The sequence below is a fragment of the Ascaphus truei genome, chromosome 18, assembly GCF_040206685.1.
Source record: "Ascaphus truei isolate aAscTru1 chromosome 18, aAscTru1.hap1, whole genome shotgun sequence".
NCBI lineage: Eukaryota > Metazoa > Chordata > Amphibia > Anura > Ascaphidae > Ascaphus > Ascaphus truei.
In genome coordinates this window covers 21,576,720-21,595,830 of record NC_134500.1, presented here as the reverse complement: position 1 = coordinate 21,595,830, position 19,111 = coordinate 21,576,720, and the positions used below count along the sequence as shown (strand labels likewise).

Here is a 19,111-nt window from a genome sequence, read left to right as displayed (position 1 = left end):
GTTTGATATATTAATGCATAAGTATTTCAGCTAGTCATGGCCACATTCTCTGTGTACTGCATTCATTGCTAAGATCGGATACTGGCAGCAAAGTTGGGTTTTCCCAATCAATTTCCTGAGTGGAGAAGCAAAATAAATGATAATAAAATCTAATTTATAAAATTGGTTTCCACCCTTGTTTTTCCGAATGTGTGGCAATAAGTTCCTTGCTGTTCAGAAATGGCATTTCAGATTTGTAATGTGTCAATGGAAAGAAAACAGTAATATTAAACCTGCACAATAATAGTGCCATGTATGTTTCCACTTCTTCTCTATTCCCCTATACGACATAGGCATCTAAACATGAGCTCACTTTATTTCACTTGGCCCCAACTCAACCCTCACACTGATAGTTATAATTTTAGTGCATACTTTTTTCGGGACTATATTGCTTATGCACTGCACATCTTAGAAGTATAATTGCCATGGGTGGCTTTTGTTAGTGCGTTTTAATGCTGGCGTTCTATCTCTTTGGAACTTTTAATTAAGAATACTATGTTCCACTTTTATTCTTCCATAAAATCTAAATACAGCGACCAATGTATTTTTTCATTTTGTTCCAATATAATAAAATATATACCACACTGTCAAAAGTCTTTATAGTTGTAACCACTATTCTACCTATATCTATTTCTCCCTTTAGTTTTAGTATTAATCAGTTATGGCAACCTATCTCTGAAATAACTCTATATGAATAGTGTTTGTTTTGTTTTCTTCCTTATCCTCGTTTCTCCCACAGAATCCTGGGATATTTAGAAAGCATGTCTTGGAAGACCGTGGAACCTCCCACTATATTCTGAATTACTCCCCAACCTTTCCCTAATGATCTCAAAGCTTGAAGAATTATAATTAGAAAAAAAAAGCAATTCAAGTGTTAGAGGGTAATTGTATATATTGTTGGTTCATCTGAAGAGGTTCAATGTAGAAGTTTGTCAAAAAGGAAGTATTTATCGTCCATGTGACTTTCAGCGTGCAGAAGCTCTCTTTTCCCAGACATTTTCCTTTTAATCTGTTATGTCCCAGGTTACGGATTGTATGCATGACATTTACTGACATCCTTCCATCTAATAATCATCCGAATATTCCTCTGTGGCCAGTGATTGAAGCTCACTGTATTGTTGCCCCAACTTAAGAGTTATCCCCATTTGGGAAATGTTAGATTTTTTAGAATACTCTTTCGTTCCCACTTTACAGATCACTCGACTCTGTACTCAGCAGCGCTGTGCAAGGTCTGTCTGTCATAGATTCCCATCTTGTTGAATTAGAAGGAGATACCCTTTGCCTGTATGGGTCAGGTGCTTTGGAATCCCTGGATAGGACCTGGAGCGCTCAGACATCTGGATCAGTCAGCACATTCGCTTTTACTTTCATAAATTTTGACGATATTGTACAAGTTCTACCAAAATTGAGAATCAAATTTCCCAATGCTACGGTAAGTATAAAAACGTTGAAGGTTTGTCTCTGGGATTGGATTTTGATTAGACTTTCTCCCTATAGGAAGGATCATACATTGGTGATCTAGGAATAGCAAATTGTAAGATTTTGAATACGAAGGGGGTTATTCATTAAACTGCTATAGTGCCGATCAGGGCACTACAACAAGGATACCCCCATTCAAGTCAATGAGGAGATAAATTGTATTGACAATCTTAAGCACATGCCCATATATCTCTCTTCTTTGTCCTTTATGGAAAAAGAACCTAGCTGGTATAAAATATTTATGTTGGTCATCTGAAAGTTGTTGCCACCATTACTTAATTGAATACACTAAAAATATTATTAGCTTCTTGTAGATCAAGCAAAATTAAATACAATATGCGAAGCACCCAAACCAGTTTGTATCCTTTTTAGAATTTAAACCTGCAAATCTTTCTTGCCAGAAGCATTGCGTTAATAGTATGAAAGGCCTTACTGTTGATTTCATCCTAGAAGTACAAGTATTTTCAAATCTATTAATGTTGTACTGTTGTTCCTAGTTTTAGATAAAGTTATTATATTAGGCATGTACAGTAGAACTGAAGAATTAAGACAATTAACAATACATTATAGATTTTTATGATGCCCGTCACTTACGGCACACCACTGACACACGTGACCTGTATACGGGGCAAGGGTTAATACACACAGCTATCTAACCGATTCAATCTTCACCTCACAAAGTCCTTCAAATGAATAATATCTCCCCTCAATCCGTTTCAATATACCATCTGTCACGAATAGCACACTTGAGAGCACATCACTTATATAAGCAACCTGGGTTAATATACACGGCTAAACTAGACCATTCACCTTTCTCCTTCGCAATGTACTTCATAATTAGTTCATATTTGCCCTTACTCTGTTACAATCTATATCTACTTCCACCACCAGAGATAAACACAAACAATATATGTATATTTGCCAGGGTCTTTGGTCCCTGTTTACTAAAGAAAAATTATGCACTTAACACACAAAAATCTGTTGTAGCCAAAATGTTAGTACATTTAATTTACTCTCTAGAAAGCGTGCACCAGTTCAATCAGAGTCAACAGTATTAATTATTGAAGTTTGGCTTTAATATACAAAAACACAGTGTTTGGATTACAGGAAAAGATTATTACAAGAACTTACAGTTATAATAAATGCAGACCGTTTCTTAAAGTAAAAGAATAACCATAAGCAGAATTCCCAGTACGTTACCACATGTCCTAGGTTCTTCCCAAAGAGGTCACTGGCGTAGGGGCGTAGGAAAGATGAGAATTCACGTGCCTGATCCCAAAACACACCTCTGTTGAATTCTGATTTCATAACTCCATTGCAAGGCCTATATACCATTCTTCTCCCATTAAAAACAACATAAGCCCAACCGCTCTGGCTGACATTTTTACGACTTAAAAGAATAAAACCTTCCTGTTGACTCTTTAATGTTTGCCTCAATATCTAAAAGACTTCATAACTTTATTTCTATAATACTTAGACAAACGCCATTTTCACTGTTGCATCTATGCACTCACTATTCACGCCTTGACGTAAAATAAGACCACCTAACGTCTATTTTTTCAGGAGAAATGGATATCTGTCCTCGGCACCTCCTAATCATCAAGTGTTTGGCATCATTTGATTCATGTAATCACAATGGTTACAAATATCTAGTTATTCTTGTGAATTGCTGTCAGGCCCAGAATTCCATATTTCATTTTTTTTGACAGGTACACTGTAGGGCTAGTCACACGTTCCCTGATACGGAGTAGAACCACTTCTAAGAGTGCCTTTCAAGGTATATTTAAAAGTGTCCTGTTTGTTCTAGAGTCAGGGAAACAATATTTCAATCCCACCACTGACAAAACAGATGTTATCTTGAGATAACATCAATCTTATACAACAAAGGCCCGGTTTGACAGGCCATAAAATTAATTCTTTATAAGACTATTTGTAACCAACGTTAACCCCATATGTGCCCGATTTGATTAAAATACTTAATATTTCTACCATTTTCATTAAAATGCCCAAGTTCAGGGCTTCCCAAGTTCGGACTTTGAGAGTTACCAAAAGTCTGTGTTTTCATGATTTCTCTAACGTTCAGTGAACCATTGAACCTATTTCTAATCATCACTAATACTGTACATGGTTCTTTGCTAGGATTGTGTTGGATATGCTGTACTATAGCTTTTGAAATAATGACTTTCACACACCTGTTGTCGCCTCCCTGATTATGTGAATTGGTTTTCAACAACTGGGACTAATTTGCTAACCTGTTTGCTTTTTTCGTTTGCATCTCTGCTTGCAGCACCTTAAATTTAAGGAGACCAACTTGATCACCTTACAGCAATTCAATGCCTTGGCACAGCTACGTCGGCTCGATCAGCTGACGGTGGAACCTCAGGGAAACCCTGTTGTTAACTTCACGCTGTGGAAGTTCTATGTTCTTTTCAGATTGAACAATTTCAACATTCAGAAAATCAATGAAGTTGAGGTACACAGAATAATTCCAGTAAATATTTACACTGATGAAGGAACTGGCAGGACAGGGTTAACATATATTATTGAACAGAGGCAGTCTGTCAATGTATTTGTTGCTTTAATGTACTATTTGTTTACCCCTGCACTGCAAGAGGTTCCTGAAACACACTGCATTGCCTTGATGGCCCCTTCCTTTGCGAATGGATTAGTTCAAAATCTAGTCGCCATATCGGTTCTGAAGATGTATAGGTTATTTGTAGGTTGTGTAACCGTTTAGGGGGTACACATGAGTTCTTTGTCGATTTTAAATTATGGTGTACAGCGCTTTAGAAGCTTCAAAGCTCTTTTCTTCAAGTATACACCCAATGAAGAGATTTTTGAAAACCTCTGTACACTCCAATTTTATCTATAAAGACCACTCGGGTTGGTCGCCCTAAAAGGTATCATATCAACAGCAAATTGTGTTCATTCATTATAAATACCATCATGTGCAATGGGCATACAATACATTATTTGTATGTACCTTTATTTTATTTTTATAGCATTTTTATGGCACCACAATATATTGTTGTATCAGCAGGTACTCCTGCATTGCTGTCATTCTAAATATACTCTTTGTGCTCATTTGCATGTCATTACCCAGAATCCCTGGCTGCAGTGGAAGCATTGTATGCTAAGAGATAATGTGGATAACAGGGTTGCAGACCTGTCTGACATGTGGATGTGCTCACAAGTGGTATTTTTATTTTCTGAAGTATAGGAAAAATGAATTTCCCCACTTTCTATTTTAGATTTATGTATTATTCAGACATTTGGAGGAGAAACTATTTTAAAAAGAATATTTACCAATACACCATTTCCTATACCATTACTTTTTTGTTTCTTTCAATTTGCATTATAGTATAGTTCCCGGATATCCCTCCAAGGATGCTGTGTGCACTCGTAATTTAGATGAACGTAATACAAAATCTCACAGGCATATAGAAATTCTGTATTTACTAGAAATTTGGGGGTGGGGGGGGGGTTGGGGGGAGAGAAAAGGAAGTTACAGTACATATTTTTTATTCTGAAAACTTTTCTCTCCAGTGTCGTGTATCTATCTATATATATATATATATATATATATATATATATATATATCTATATATATATATATATAGATATATATATATATGTATGTATTTCTCAAACCGTTGTATGTGTGTTTGTCTGTCCGTCCTGTGTCTAATTGGACCTTTGGCCCGTCACTCCGCCTCAGGCCAATGAGATGGCTCCCTTGGCCCGCCCTCCCGCCCCCGCACACCTCTCATTGGCCGGTGAGGTCACACACACACACCACACCTCTCGCCCAGGTAAGTAACTAAACCGCCGCCTCCCCACCCAGCGCACACCCCTACCACCGCCTCAAACCCCTGTGCCTCCTGCTGCCTCACACTACTGTGCCTCCCGCTGCCTCCAAGCCCTGCGCCTCCCCTCCCAGCGCACACCTCTGCCGCCGGGGCCTCCAACTCCTCCCCTCCCAGCGCAAAACCGCTGCGCCTCCCCTCCCAGCGCAAAACCCCTGTGCCTCCCCTCCCAGTGCAAAACTCCTGTGCCTCCCCTCCCTGCGCAAAACCCCTGTGCCTCCTGCTGCCTCCAACCCCTGTGCATCTGCCCTCCCTTCCCGCATTGCCTCCAAGCTCACACCCTGGCCGCTAGAGTCAGCGGGGGAGTGGCCGCACGGGAGCGAGCGCCCGGGACAAAGCGGGGGAGCGGACAGCCGGCTGGGGGAGCGGCCACAACACGTTGCCTCCCGCCTCAGATCCGCGTGGGAGCGGGCGGACAGGCGAGGGAGCGGGCGGACGGGTGAGGGAGCGGGCGGACGGGCGAGGGAGCCGGCGGACGGGTGAGGGAGCGGCCGACGCATGCAACAGACGGAAGGTTTTGGGGGTGGGGGGAACAGACGACCGGCAAACAGTAGGGGAAGGGGGACCAAGCGCCCACATGCCCCCGTCACCCCCCCTCCACCTCCCGTCACCCCCCTCAACCTCCTGTCACCCCCCCTTTCAGCTCCCCCTTCCACCTCCCCCTTCACCAGCCCTTCACCCCATCCCCCACCTCCCCCCTTCCCCTTCCCCCACCTCCACCCTTCCCTCCCCCCTCCCCTTCGCCCCCCCCCTTCTCCTCCCCTTTGCCTCCCCTTTGCCTCCCCTCTGCCCAGCCCACCTCCCCTGCGCACCCCCTTCACATCCCCTCCCACGTCCCCCCCACCTCCCCTCCGCCCCTTTACCCTCCCTCCCATGGCCGCTTGTGAGAGAGAGCTTTAAATAAGCTTCTTCTGTGCATAAGTGTGAAGGAGTGTACCGAATGGCAACAATGTATTGTGGCTCGTATTAACTAAGCGGTGCTACAGTATTCCACATGACTCTTTCCAGTACCAGGGGAAACCTTACAACCCGGTCATGTGAATAGGCCAGGGTGTGTCTTATGGAATATCACTGCATAGTAAATATGGGCCCTAATGTGTATCTGAATTGTTTGATTTCTCCATTGAATTGTTTTGTTTATATTCTCTCTTTGGGGCTTATTCAGTAAAAGCCAAACGTGTGATCGGCTACTTCAGAGAATTATAGTATACAAAGTTAAAGTAGAGTTACTGCACACCATTACACACAATAATGGCCGCTACATCTGTCCCTTTATACATATACATAAAAATGATATCGAGCACTCAAACTTCTAGTAGCTGTTTTGGTCTTAGATAAGTGTATATTTGCAGCACAATCTGTGATACTTTTTAATGGACAAGAGTTATTCAGAAATGAAATCTGTGGGTTGTGTTCTTGTTCGTACCACATTACGGTATCACTCAGGCTCCCATAACACTGAAAGGTAAATATTATTAAGTACCGTACCAGGCATATATTTTGCTCATCTTTTCACTAGGTTACCAAAACATAAGCAATTCTAAACGTAGAAATCCAAAAATTACATGTACAGTAAATTACTTTTTAAATTATTATTTTAATTTTTTTAAGTAGGTTTCAATTTTAGCAATAGATGTACCGGTGAGGTGTAATAGTTGCAGTGTAATCACCCAGGATATTTTATACTTTATACAGTACTATAGCATAACCTGTCCAACATAATAGGGGGTTTAAAGTAGACACATGGATACACAACAATCAAAATACTTGAGCTTCCCCTGAAGGCATTACTTACCAGGACATTTAAGACCAATTGTAGAGTTTTATAATGATGAGAATGTGAAAGCTTTGCCATGTTGTTTTGACAGGTTACTCAGAATGATGTAGTTATGTCTGAGAGGCTCTTTGGGATTCTTGCCTATGTAGCATCTTCTGAATTACCACACCATCGACTCCTTGCACTGCTGGGTGAATCCAGGTAAATTTGGAGAAAACATTTTGAATGGATTTTAATGTATTCTCCAGTGTTAGCCAAATTAGATTTGTTATACTGTTGTAAACATAGGTCGGAGCTTTAAATATTCTTACTGAGAATGGAGATACCCAACATTTATCCTTTGGCCTTCTGTCTTTACCATTTCCTTCACATTTTCCGTTCTTAAAGCACCTCCCTTTGATCCAGCGGGTAAGTGTGATTACCACAATACTCATTCCTTGCCTTACCACTAAACTCTGTTACCTTTAGAACGCTGATACATTTTACTGTTCAAATGTAAAACGTAATTCATTGGAAGGAACATGTTGACTTTGGTTACAGAAGAATAAATGAAAGAACACTGCTTAAGATTGTGTTATGACTCTTTGTATGTCCTGAATACTGTATGTATGCATGGCAAGAGGCAAATAAAGATACAATTGAATAAAAGCACTTTATTCCCCTATAACCTAATAGCATAGAAACTCAGAGACAGAACAAATGAAGTTCATTAAAACTGCCCCTCCTCAGAAGCCCATGATCACTTGATTCTATGGTGGATGTTATCAGACAGTAGAATCCACTATTAGAATGTTAGCATTTTGCTAATACTATATTTGTTTTAAATATTGTTTGTTCACTGAAAAGGAACTAAACCATTACATTTACTGACTATGACCATAAGATTGTAAAATATATTAAGGCAATTAATTATAACAGAGGCATTTTCATTCTGAGTTAATTCGTTTCCATGCACTACGGTAATTTGCACATATTTTGGTCCCAATAAGGAAAGTTACATTGGAAGTAAGAGACACACACACATGGTAATGTGATGTAACGAATTCTCCATCATTGCTTTCCTTATCTCCTGTGTTAAGTCACCGGAAGTTTTCTGGGTTAGGCATAAACCAACCTAATAACATCACATGCAAAATCTTCATTACCATCAACTCACGTTTGATACAGAAGTGAGAAGAAATGTAACACAAAATGTCAAATGTTTTGGTACATCAGCCCATATGTTTGCTGGTATGTTCTAATATCCACATCTGTTCTATTTTTGTAAAGAAAGAAACCATTTCATCCCCTTCTGGAAGGGAAATGTAAGAAGTCTCTAGAAGAAACCTGTGAAGCCAGAAGACTGGGAGGAGAAACCCCAAGCCGAGCAGCATTACATTACATTGCACAGGACCTGCTCAATGAGAAGCTTGAGGTACTTTGGTACACTCATACTCCCTGTGATCCATCTGCTTGCTGTGCTCTTTTTATTTTGTATATAACCCATTTTACATTCATCCAGTAGTAAAGCTGTCAATATCAACAACTCCGTAATTTAGTTACCTCTTGAGCGCAGTACCTCCATGGACCAAAACGACACGTGACATGTTTAAAGGGTTAAATATATGTTTAAAGGGTTAAATATATGTTTAAAGGGTTAAATATATGTGACCTGCAAAGATAAGAAATGGGAAAAGGTCAATTACAAAACGTGGTTGCAGGATGCTTTTTTGGGGCGTGAGACTGCCCCATTAATAACAGAATTGTTGTAATCAAGGAAATATTAGTTTTGACCCTATTCCTAATCTTAAAAGGTTGCTTTCTGTTTTATCCTACATTGTACTTGATTAAGAAGACATTACACGAAAGCTGTACCCAATGGTTCCTTCATAATTACTTGCACACAAAAACAGACATTGTAGATTGAGGATGCCAACTATCACAGAAGTATACAATATTAAACATGGAGTATAAAACTGTAGTCACAATAGCAGGCATTTTGTTCAATAGTGGAGGCTTTGAACATAGACACAATAAAGGAAGCACAAATTGATATGTGTCAGACATTAGAACGTGACATGAAGTTGCCCCTATCCCCTATAGCTGGAATCCTTCCCTGCTTTTTATGTCGATAAGGATAATGTTTTAGTTCCTAAATGGTCCATACAGTACTATTGTCTAAAACAATGCATCCGACCCCACTAGCTAATGTAATCAATATTTGTGTTATTAGTTTGATATCAGTATAAATCAAGTGTGTAGTATACTGTATGTGACAGCCAGCTACGTATGCACTGTTGAGTGGATCCAGTGCTTTGACAAGGTTTTCTGTTTAATTCAAATCCTTAACGTTGTGGGAGCACCTTAATTAGGACTGATATGGATTCAACAACCACTACAACTAGCACAGTTATGCCATAGAGTGATATATGGTTCAAATGAGTAAATGGGCCGTGTTCAATACTTTAGAAGTAGATGTTTCCATTTTCATGTTCATAACCATATAATAAACTCTTTAGAACGTGCTCCTAAAACGAATGGCTATTTTCCTCCATTAGTTGAGTGCAAATTCACACCTGTGTTCATTCCCCTTATTAAAATATCTCACAGCTGGGTACAGATTTGACTTTTACTTTACATAAGATACGCATATAAAAAAAAACAAAAATACTGCCAAGTCCGGTTTCTTAACAGCGATAAATCAGCAGTGTAAATATGATTTGCCACAAAATCCCTGTTAATGGGGCTCCTCAGTTGGGTTTATTCGTGACAAAAAAAACAAGTTTTTCTCTAGGTAATCAGCTGGAAAGGCTTTTCTGCCTTTTATCACCCTTTTAAAATCTCATGTTCGGTAAGGATGATCCAAGCCATGATCTAATGCTTAGGGGCAGAAATAAATCCTGACTCCGAGACCATGCATTGCAAGACTTTTGTCCAACCTCTAATTGTTTGTAATAAAATATAGCAGAATTCCTGCACAGCGAGATTCAAAACTTTTTCTTCATTTGGGTTATGAGATGTATCTGTACGCTGTAGAAAGTATCGAACGGGTAGTACTTGCGGCTGATGAGCTCTTAATAATAATAATAGCATGTCCTTGTATTGCGCTGCTTGTTTTTTACGTAGCGCTTTACAGAGACATTTTGCAGGCACAGGTCCCTGCCCCGTGGAGCTTACAATCTATGTTTTGGTGCCTGAGGCACAGGGAGATAAAGTGAATTGCCCAAGGTCACAAGGAAACGACACCGGGAATTGAACCAGGCTCCCCTGCTTCAAACTCTCAATGCCAGTCAGTGTCGTTACTCACTGAGCCACTCCTTCTCCATTTTTAAGGAAAAACACCCAGTATATCTGAAAGTTAAGAATGAAGAGTATGGGTTTATGCACACACTTGTAATGTAAGTATGAGGCGGAATGCTCCTCTTCATTCCTTATTGTAGTTTTCTATCAGAAATTACTTCTTTTTTTTTACCCTTACAGCAGTTGACATTTTTAAGCAAATTGGCGATGGTCAGGATCCCAGTGGCTGAAACCACGGTACAAGTGTTGTCAAGAACAAACCAGTGGCTTTAGAAAGTAACATCCCAAGTTGAAATACCATGACCGCATCACAGCAGTAAACATTGTTCAGTTGTGTTGAGTAATCTGCAAGGGTGATTGAGTAAAAAGAGTCTCCGAGTAAGGCCTAGGCCATGTTTACCGCTTGCTGGCGGAAGCGTGCTGAGGCGCGCTCCCGCTCGGACTGAGCCCCTACAGCCGCAATTAGAGTGGCTTTAGTAGGGGCTCACCTGCGCTTCCGCGCGCTTGCGGAAGCGCAAGTCTTACGGGAGTTTAAAATTCCCCCTCTTGCCAGCGCGACAGGCCAGTCACGTGAGCGGTTCGCCCAATGAGGGCGACCAGCTCCGTGACGTCACTGGCCCGCCCCCGGCCAGTGACGCGCCCGCCCCCGGCCTGCCCCTTGACGGCCCGCTGACAGCGCGTGCGATAAGCAACCGCAAGGCCAGGGAAAGCACCCGCTTTCCCTGCGCCTCAGCGCGCCAGCAGGGAGCATGGACGAGGCCTAAGGGGCTGTCCTTTATGCTCAAGCAAAGGAACCACGGCTTTGAATTGACTTGCTAAAGCAAAGGTTTCAGTAGGGGAGATGTTTGCCAAGCCTCTTACTTCTGGTACCGAATGTTGTGCAGAGAAGTTTACACCACTTCAAACCCAGTCAATTTGTTTTGTGACAATAAAAAGGAATACAATTAAAATGGTGCAGAACTTTATACATCCCATTATAAATTTGTCCACAGCCGCATGTTAGTAGGGCAGATTTTCATGATATTCCTGCTTCAGCACAGGTGGCTCAATTACCTCCGAGTAAGACATCATGTTAATGTATTTGTAATACTGTAGCTAAGGAATGCTAAATGTAGTGTTAAAAAGGAGCTCCCTTTGCTTTGTTTATTTGTATATTTGGTGGCTGTGATACACCTTTTTTTTTTAACATCACTTTTTGAATCACTTGAAAAAGCTCCACATTTTCACCAATGGAAACTAAGGGTATACACCCATATTTACTAAGCAGGACTATTCTAGAAGACACCTTCCAGTGTCAAAAGAACCCTAATGGCCATTCCAGTGGATATACGATTGGGTGTCTTCTTGTGCAAGAAAGTGACTTATGAGAAAGCACTACTAAGTAAACATGACCCATAATGCAGTCTTGATAGGTTGTTCTGCTCCCCATTTTTATTATATTAGACACGATTGGTAACATAAATAGCAGATAATCCATCACACTACAAATTTAGGAGGGAGACCTGGAGAGGCTGGTGCTGGAACAATGTTATATACTGTAAATGTAAGGGAGGGGCCATTGCAAACAAATACATTGCCACATTACATCCTTATCTGAAAAAAAGTATTTCTAAAGCTCAACACAATAAAATATTAATGCAACATAAATAAAATGTAGCAGTTTTGTAAATATTGTATTGAGTCTGCTTTTCTTTCCCAAAGTGGTGAGGCTCTGACAAACAGTTTTTTTTTTTAATGATATCTGGATGAATCACCATAACGTGAATAATGTTTCCTTTTCAGGAAATCAAAGAGAAGAAAGTTTTCTGCCACACCTACGTCCAGGACCTTGTGAAAGAAGCTGCCGACATCAATATGAAAAATGAATCCCTGCAGAAGTTATGGCCACAGATGTTCATTGAGCTTGTCAGGGATGCAGTGATAGAAGTCCGTAACAAAAACTCCTACATGAAACAATGCTTACAAATGATTGTTGAACAAAAATAGCAATGCAAAGCAATGATGTGTGGCCAAGTCCTGGATATTCTCGTTTACCAAGACACGTAAACATAATTCAGTATTCTTACTAGTATGTGCGCACGCTGTTTCCCGTAAAGAAGACAATTAAACTTTTCAACCGTGGATAAAAAAAGCTCCTGCATTTTTGCTTTATCCCTAATAGCTTGAGTGTTCAAAATAGTCCTATGTTAGACCAAATAGTACCACCATGTTTTGGGTTTGTGTGCTAACTAACCTATAAATGATCTTAATAGATCAGCAAGCCATGTTTATACGGTAAGTCTTCCATTTTTTGTTGCTGCTCAAGAATATATGGATGAATCTATTACTGGAAATTCACTTTGTTAAAAGACAATTCACTTGTCAAAGTATTTAACTTTTTTGAACCTTTGTTTTAAAAAAAATCTAATAAATTCTCCTTTTGAAGTGAAACTTAGCTGATGGTGGCTCATTCTAAAATCTCATAGGGTGAAATGAATTCAGTTGTGACTTACTTTGAAACGGAAGTAGCATACTGCACATGTGCAGAGTTGTGCTGCAGTATTGGCCATGGCCTCTAGTTGTTACGAATGCTGTAAGTGGTGTGCTTACTAATGTTGTCTGTCAATGGTGTTAGCGCATGAGTTCTGGAACGCGCACATAATGGAAAACAAAACATGTCACAAAATTACAACCACCTACATTCACATAACATTGGTCGTCTGCTCGCACCGCACACATACAGAAATATAAGAGTCTATGTGCGCATGCGTGTCGGTAGCCGTCAGGAGTGTGCTTGCGTCCAGTGTTAGCGCGGTGTTAGCCGTTGAGGTCTGAGATGTCCACATACAAGCACATAAAACATCTCGCCACAGTAAAACTCCCTACACACAAACCTAACATCGGCCGTCTGCACGCCCCCAGACATTGTGCACATGCGGGAAAACAACAATATTCAAAAATATGTGCTTAACCAATACATATGTCACACACAAAATGCTCTTCGCTTATACCTAGTGAGGCAAACCTTTGTACAGGACAGCAGCATTAAGGATAGATTGTAGGGGAGACAGGTGAGAGGCAGGAAGGCCGGACAGCAGGAGGTTACAGTATTCAAGACGGGAGAGAATGAGGGCCTGAGTCAGAGTTTTAGTAATCGAGCAAGAGAGGAAAGGGCGTATCTTTGTAATATTGCAGATGGAAAAGCGACAGGTTTTAGAAACTTTTTGAATGTGAGTGGCGAATGTGAGAGAGGAGTAGAGTGTGACCCCTAGGCAGCGTGCTTGGGCTACTGGGTGAATGATAGTACTTCCAACAGTAATGTGGAAGGAGGTAGTAGGGCCAGGTTGGGAGGAAGTATGAGGAGCTCTGTTTTTGCCATGTTAAGTTTAAGTCGGTGGAGGGCCATCCAGGATGATATCGTAGTAAGACATTCAGAAACTTTGGTTTGTACAGCAGGTGTAAGGTCGGGGGTTGAAAAGTAGATTTGTGTGTCGTCCCCATAGAGGTGATATTTAAACCCAAGAGATGTGATTGGGTCACCTAGAGAAAGTGTGTACAGAGAAAAGAGGAGAGGTCTCAGGACAGGGCCCAGGTTACCCCTACAGAGAGATCGATAGAGGAGGAGGTGTTAGCAAAAGGGACACTGAAAGTATGATGGGAGAGGTAGGAGGAGATCCAGGATAGAGCTTTGTTGTGAATACCAAGAGTATGGAGAATGGGAAGGAGAAGAGGGTGGTCCAAGGTGTCAAATGCTGCAGAGAGGTCGAGTAATATGACCAGTACATGCATTATAGGGAGTAGGGTATAATGATTGCACGGTACATAGGTAAGTTACACACAGGGATGTGGGGATTAGTGGGCGTCTCTCATCCTGTGGCAGGTGCTGATATAGTGTGCAGCCAGTTCTGCTTTGGTTTCATCTCCCAGGAGTATCGCTATTTTTTGGTTCTCTTCTATATTAAAGTTCTGGATAAGAGCTGTGAGTTTCTCCAGGTGGGCGCTGCTCACTTCAGAGTATTGTGTGCAACGCAGCAATAAGTGAGTTTAATCTTCAAGCTCACATTGCTAGCACAGTCTCATCTCCCTGGGCTTCCAGTTCTGTCTGTGTCTGCCTATTTATACTTCCAGGCTGTGGGCGGGCTTCCAGTTCTGTCTGTGTCTGCCTATTTATACTTCCAGGCTGTGGGCACTCATTCTGTACTGGCCTAAAGTCAGTCTCTGCTTTGGGTCTTTTGCTTTCAGTAGGTAGGGTGCCAGAGTGTATTCTCTCTGTAGGCTGTGGTAGGTATCCAGCTTCTTTGCGCGCTGGATATCATTTTCCCACATAGGTACGTATTGCTCCTTCATTTCGCTGGGGAATTGGTTGATTTGTTTTTTCGGCAGGCTGTTGATCTGTGTGGGTTTTTTTTTCTTGGAGTGAGAGGACAAGTTGTTTGATGGCATAGGGTTTAGTGAGGAGTTCCTGGCTTTTCATTGCTCTATAGCAGTAAGACTGGATGGCTGTTATTTTGGTGAGCCCAAAATGTCAGTGCTCTCTTCTGTACAATGAGCAGTAGAGGAAAGCGGGCCAGCTCATCCCGGCATGTATTGTTTGATGTACTCCTGTGTACTTGGAGAAGGTGTTTGCAGAATTCCAGATGCAGTATTTCAGTTGGGCTGGTATCCCATTTTGTGGAGTCTGGGTATGTCCCAGGACCGCACACCTCGCTGCCATACAGAAGGATGGGTGTGATGATGCTGTTGAATATTTTCATCCAGATTCTTATTGGTGGTTTTAGGTGGTACATCTGTTTCATTGCATAGAATGCTCTGCGGGCCTTCTCCTTCAGTGTATTCCAGGTTGAATTTCCCTTATGAGCTGATTGTTAGACCAAGGTATGTGTAGCTCGCTGTCTGTTCCAGTACGTTGTCATTCAGTGTGAATTGCAATATGGTTAGATGTTTTTTTCTGGAATACCATTATTCTGGTTTTGTCTAGGTTCACAGAGAGTGCCCAGGTCTGGCTGAATTTTTCTAGTATTGACAGTTTTTGTTGGAGGCCTTGTTCTGTTGGAGACAGCAGGAGCAGATCGTCTGCGTATAGTAGAGATTTAATCTCTGTTCCAGCCAAGGAGAGTACAGGTGCTGTGGAGGATTCTAGGGCTGCTACAAGCTCTTCTCATTACAAAGACAGAGAAGTTTCACTTTCAACCTGTGTGCTTAACACACACCCTATTTTTTTACTTACAGCCTGAATCATGTTGACATTTTAACTTACTGCAAAGCTTGTATCTGTCTTTACAAGTTTAATAGCCAGTTGTATACAAAACACTGATAACAAGCGCCTACAAAAGATTGTAAATCTAAGTCATTGATGATAAGAGAAATTTTGGATCATTATATTTCACTTAAGTTTATACATGACGTGAACAAAGTAATATTACAGAGAACAATATTTCTGGCAAGATAAATCAGCACATCTCTTCTAATTCAACTGTTCTTGGACATTTCAGGAGGTTTTATTTAGAGGTTCTAGTTATCTTGGAAATGCAGCTTTGTGAGTTCTGGTTTAAATTGTTATCAATGGAGATGCCTTAATGCAGATTGGCAGTTTTAACTGCTGAACAGATTCTGCACGGACCACAGCATGTGTATATTTACCATGCACAAGTAAGCCCTGTGCTCATATCCTGCCGTGCATCCTTGCAGCAGATCGGCAAAAATGTTGACAGCTCACATTGACATTCTACAGCTGTTGACCCCGACCGACAAAAAAAGCTGCAGCCTGTCTGAGCTTCTACAATGCAGAAGAAATTAGAAGGAAAAAAAGATCAGCATCTGAAGGGCTCTACAGATTAGTTTTAAAAATATTCTAAAATTGCTTACCAAATGGATTCTTCTGGAAATGATTGCTCTCTCTCTCTCTCTCTTTGAAGGCTCAAGACATATTTAAACCTTAAAGTAGGATGTGCATGTTGATCTGGAAAGACCATGTGTGGATTTTTCCTTAAAGTGTACATAGTAACACGAGCATCATTTCCTATGTAACACATCTACAATGGCAGATAAAGGTTGTTCTATTTTGTTGCTGAACATTTTTGAAGAATAACAATGAACATGATTATTTAAAAACGTGTGTGATTTTAATTGACTCCTTAACACTGAGGCTTGAGATTTGAATTGTGACTTGCTGTGAGAGAAGAAAATCCACTATTGCTAGTTTACCATCACCATTTTAGAATAGACCATTATTTTATTTTGGCGATTTGGGAATTTAATATATTAATAATGCAGTTAACAAACTGATGTCTTGTAGAAACTCGACCAGGCAATGTTGGTCAATCTTAATAGTATTACAAAATATCGATGTTGGGAAAGTCTCAGATTTTAGGTGCCAAACATCCTGTCCTTTTGTTTGAGCTCTCCACATAACAGAAATCCACTGAAACTACCATTGGCCGCAATAGTATTGTAACATATTGCAAATTAGCTTTACAGCCTTGCATCTTTAAACCAGCTTTAGCTTTTAGTCAGTTTTGAATAAGTGACTTAGTAGAAAGTTGTCCTAAGCACCTGCCTTTGTACTTGGATAGAGCTGAGTCTCGACATGTAGTAATACTCACAAGGGATCTTAATCAATGTGCCACGTGTAGCTGCTTCTCCATTACATGTTACCACAGCTTAGTAAATCTCTACCATAGGGACTAGTCATGATTAAGCTATGATAAGATAATGTATAATAGCCCAATAAGAAAAAGTGTAAGTACAGATAAAGCGTGATATATGTTCATACCGCTAAAGTGCGGTATGAGCACTTTGTTGTCGGGGTCTCATCCGCGGCCTCAACGCGCTGAGCCGTACGGACCTCATTTGTGGCCAGACAGAATTATTATTTGTGTTGTTGCAGTTCGGTGCGTGGGCGGCAGGTGGCGCACTGAATATCTTGGCCTATGATATTCTGAATACTACAGTTCAGTAATAACCGGTGTCTGAAGAGAAGATTAAATGTTCAAATGTCTCTTTGTCTAATAACCTTGTACATCTCTACTGTAGCAGTTTCACACTTTATTAAAAACCACTATGCATTAACCTAATCTGTCTCATAAGTTTTTTTGTATGGTACATACGTATGAGACATGACGCTTTAAACGTGCCATACAAGACCGGCTTGCAGTTATGCCTATAAGATATATTGTGCAATTCAAGTCGGGACAGATAAGAGTGCGTTTCTGTCTGAAATCCATCAATATATATCTGACAAGTACCCATTCTACACAAAAACACGGAACCAGAAAGGCTGGAAGAATTCTATTTGAGACAACTTAAGCATTAATGATTGCTTTATTTGAACACCGTGCCCCGACAAAAGGGGCGGGTGTTGGGAGCTGCATGCATGATGGCATCTTTCGAAGGAGAAAGAGATGACATAATAGACGTTCCATATCCATCCCACCAATCTGCCTCCACCCAGGTACCTGCTCCAACTTGTGTATCTGTCCCAATACCATTACTAATATGAACCAACCAACTCCAGAACCGAGGTGAACCTATATCCCAACTACCTGTCTCCACCTGAGTACCTGCTCCAACCTGAGTACCTGCCTCCATCTGAGTACCTGTTCCAATCTGTGTAGATGCCTATGACGCTTTAGTGCTATCAGTGCCCACATTAAAGCCACAACATCCATCTTGTTCCATGGCAGTCTTTTACCCACTTCTACACACACTGAGGATGCAGGGGCCATCTTGATCAATGGCTTCCTATCTATAATGAGGTAGGAGTTCGTCCTGGATGTTGTCAGAGCATAGCTTCTGTTTGTTCTGGTCTGGCTTCTGTGCTCCTATTGATCTTCACCCTGCCTTGTTTCCAGGCTGTGACCCCGACCTTGCACTTCTGCCGCCTGCCTCGACCATTGCCTATGACCCCGACATTGCTTCTCTTCCGGCTGACTCTACTGACCCGACTGTGCTCCTTTGTTGCCTGCCTCAACCCCAGCCTGTGAACCCCGACTATTCTATTCTCGATTCATGACTCTATCTCTTGGGTCAGCTCAGTGATCTTTATCCTACCTCGGCATTGCGGGTCCCTTCCTGTTTAGATACGAGCATCGTTACAATGCCTCTGCCTGAGTAGCTGCCCAATACCATTACCAGTATGGACCAACCAACTCCTAAAATAAGACGAACCATCATCCCAACTACATGACTCGAACATCTATGTACAGCACACCCCTTGCATCAACAATGGGTCACTGCCACCCAATTTTCAGCTTGTGTATAAATCAAGTTAAATCTTAGTTTACACAACAAGACACCAAGAAAAGACTAGACACACCAGGGGTTAATGCAAAGACTGGCAACTTTATAAGCACACAATTCAAAACTTGCAGAGTAAAGAGTGGTAGTGCTGCACAAAGCTCCGTGGATAGATTCTGTCCTGTCGCAACAATGAGAACAAGGCACTCCAGGGCATCCGCGCAATGAACATCTGAACCGGCGTGTACGCATGTCTGTCGTCGGAACGTGAAGACGTACCTCAATGCGTTTCGCACGAGACCGTGCTGCAACAGAGGGTGACGTCACTAAAATACTCCCATACCTTTATAACCACAACTGCAGTGTGATTTGATACCTGACTATGCTGTACATCTCAGAGAATGATTAAAAGGACTTAAAATCCTAAAACAGGCCTCTCCCTATCAACTGTGCCATG

The 19,111-nt window shown here is 41.2% G+C and overlaps 1 protein-coding gene across 8 annotated transcripts in view; it reads left to right on the top strand.

Annotated features, from left to right (window-relative positions):
* The window catches only part of LRRC49 (leucine rich repeat containing 49), a 100,370-nt gene extending 87,500 nt beyond the window's left edge, over positions 1 to 12,870 (top strand). For all 8 annotated transcript variants that reach the window (XM_075575828.1, XM_075575827.1, XM_075575829.1 and 5 more), the window contains 5 exons: positions 1,234 to 1,471; positions 3,806 to 3,991; positions 7,253 to 7,362; positions 8,431 to 8,575; positions 12,223 to 12,870. In XM_075575828.1, coding sequence (XP_075431943.1) covers positions 1,234 to 1,471; positions 3,806 to 3,991; positions 7,253 to 7,362; positions 8,431 to 8,575; positions 12,223 to 12,426 — 883 coding nt within the window. In that variant the 3' untranslated portion in view covers positions 12,427 to 12,870. The remainder of the gene's footprint in view (positions 1 to 1,233; positions 1,472 to 3,805; positions 3,992 to 7,252; positions 7,363 to 8,430; positions 8,576 to 12,222) is intronic.
* Positions 12,871 to 19,111: the final 6,241 nt, after the last annotated feature.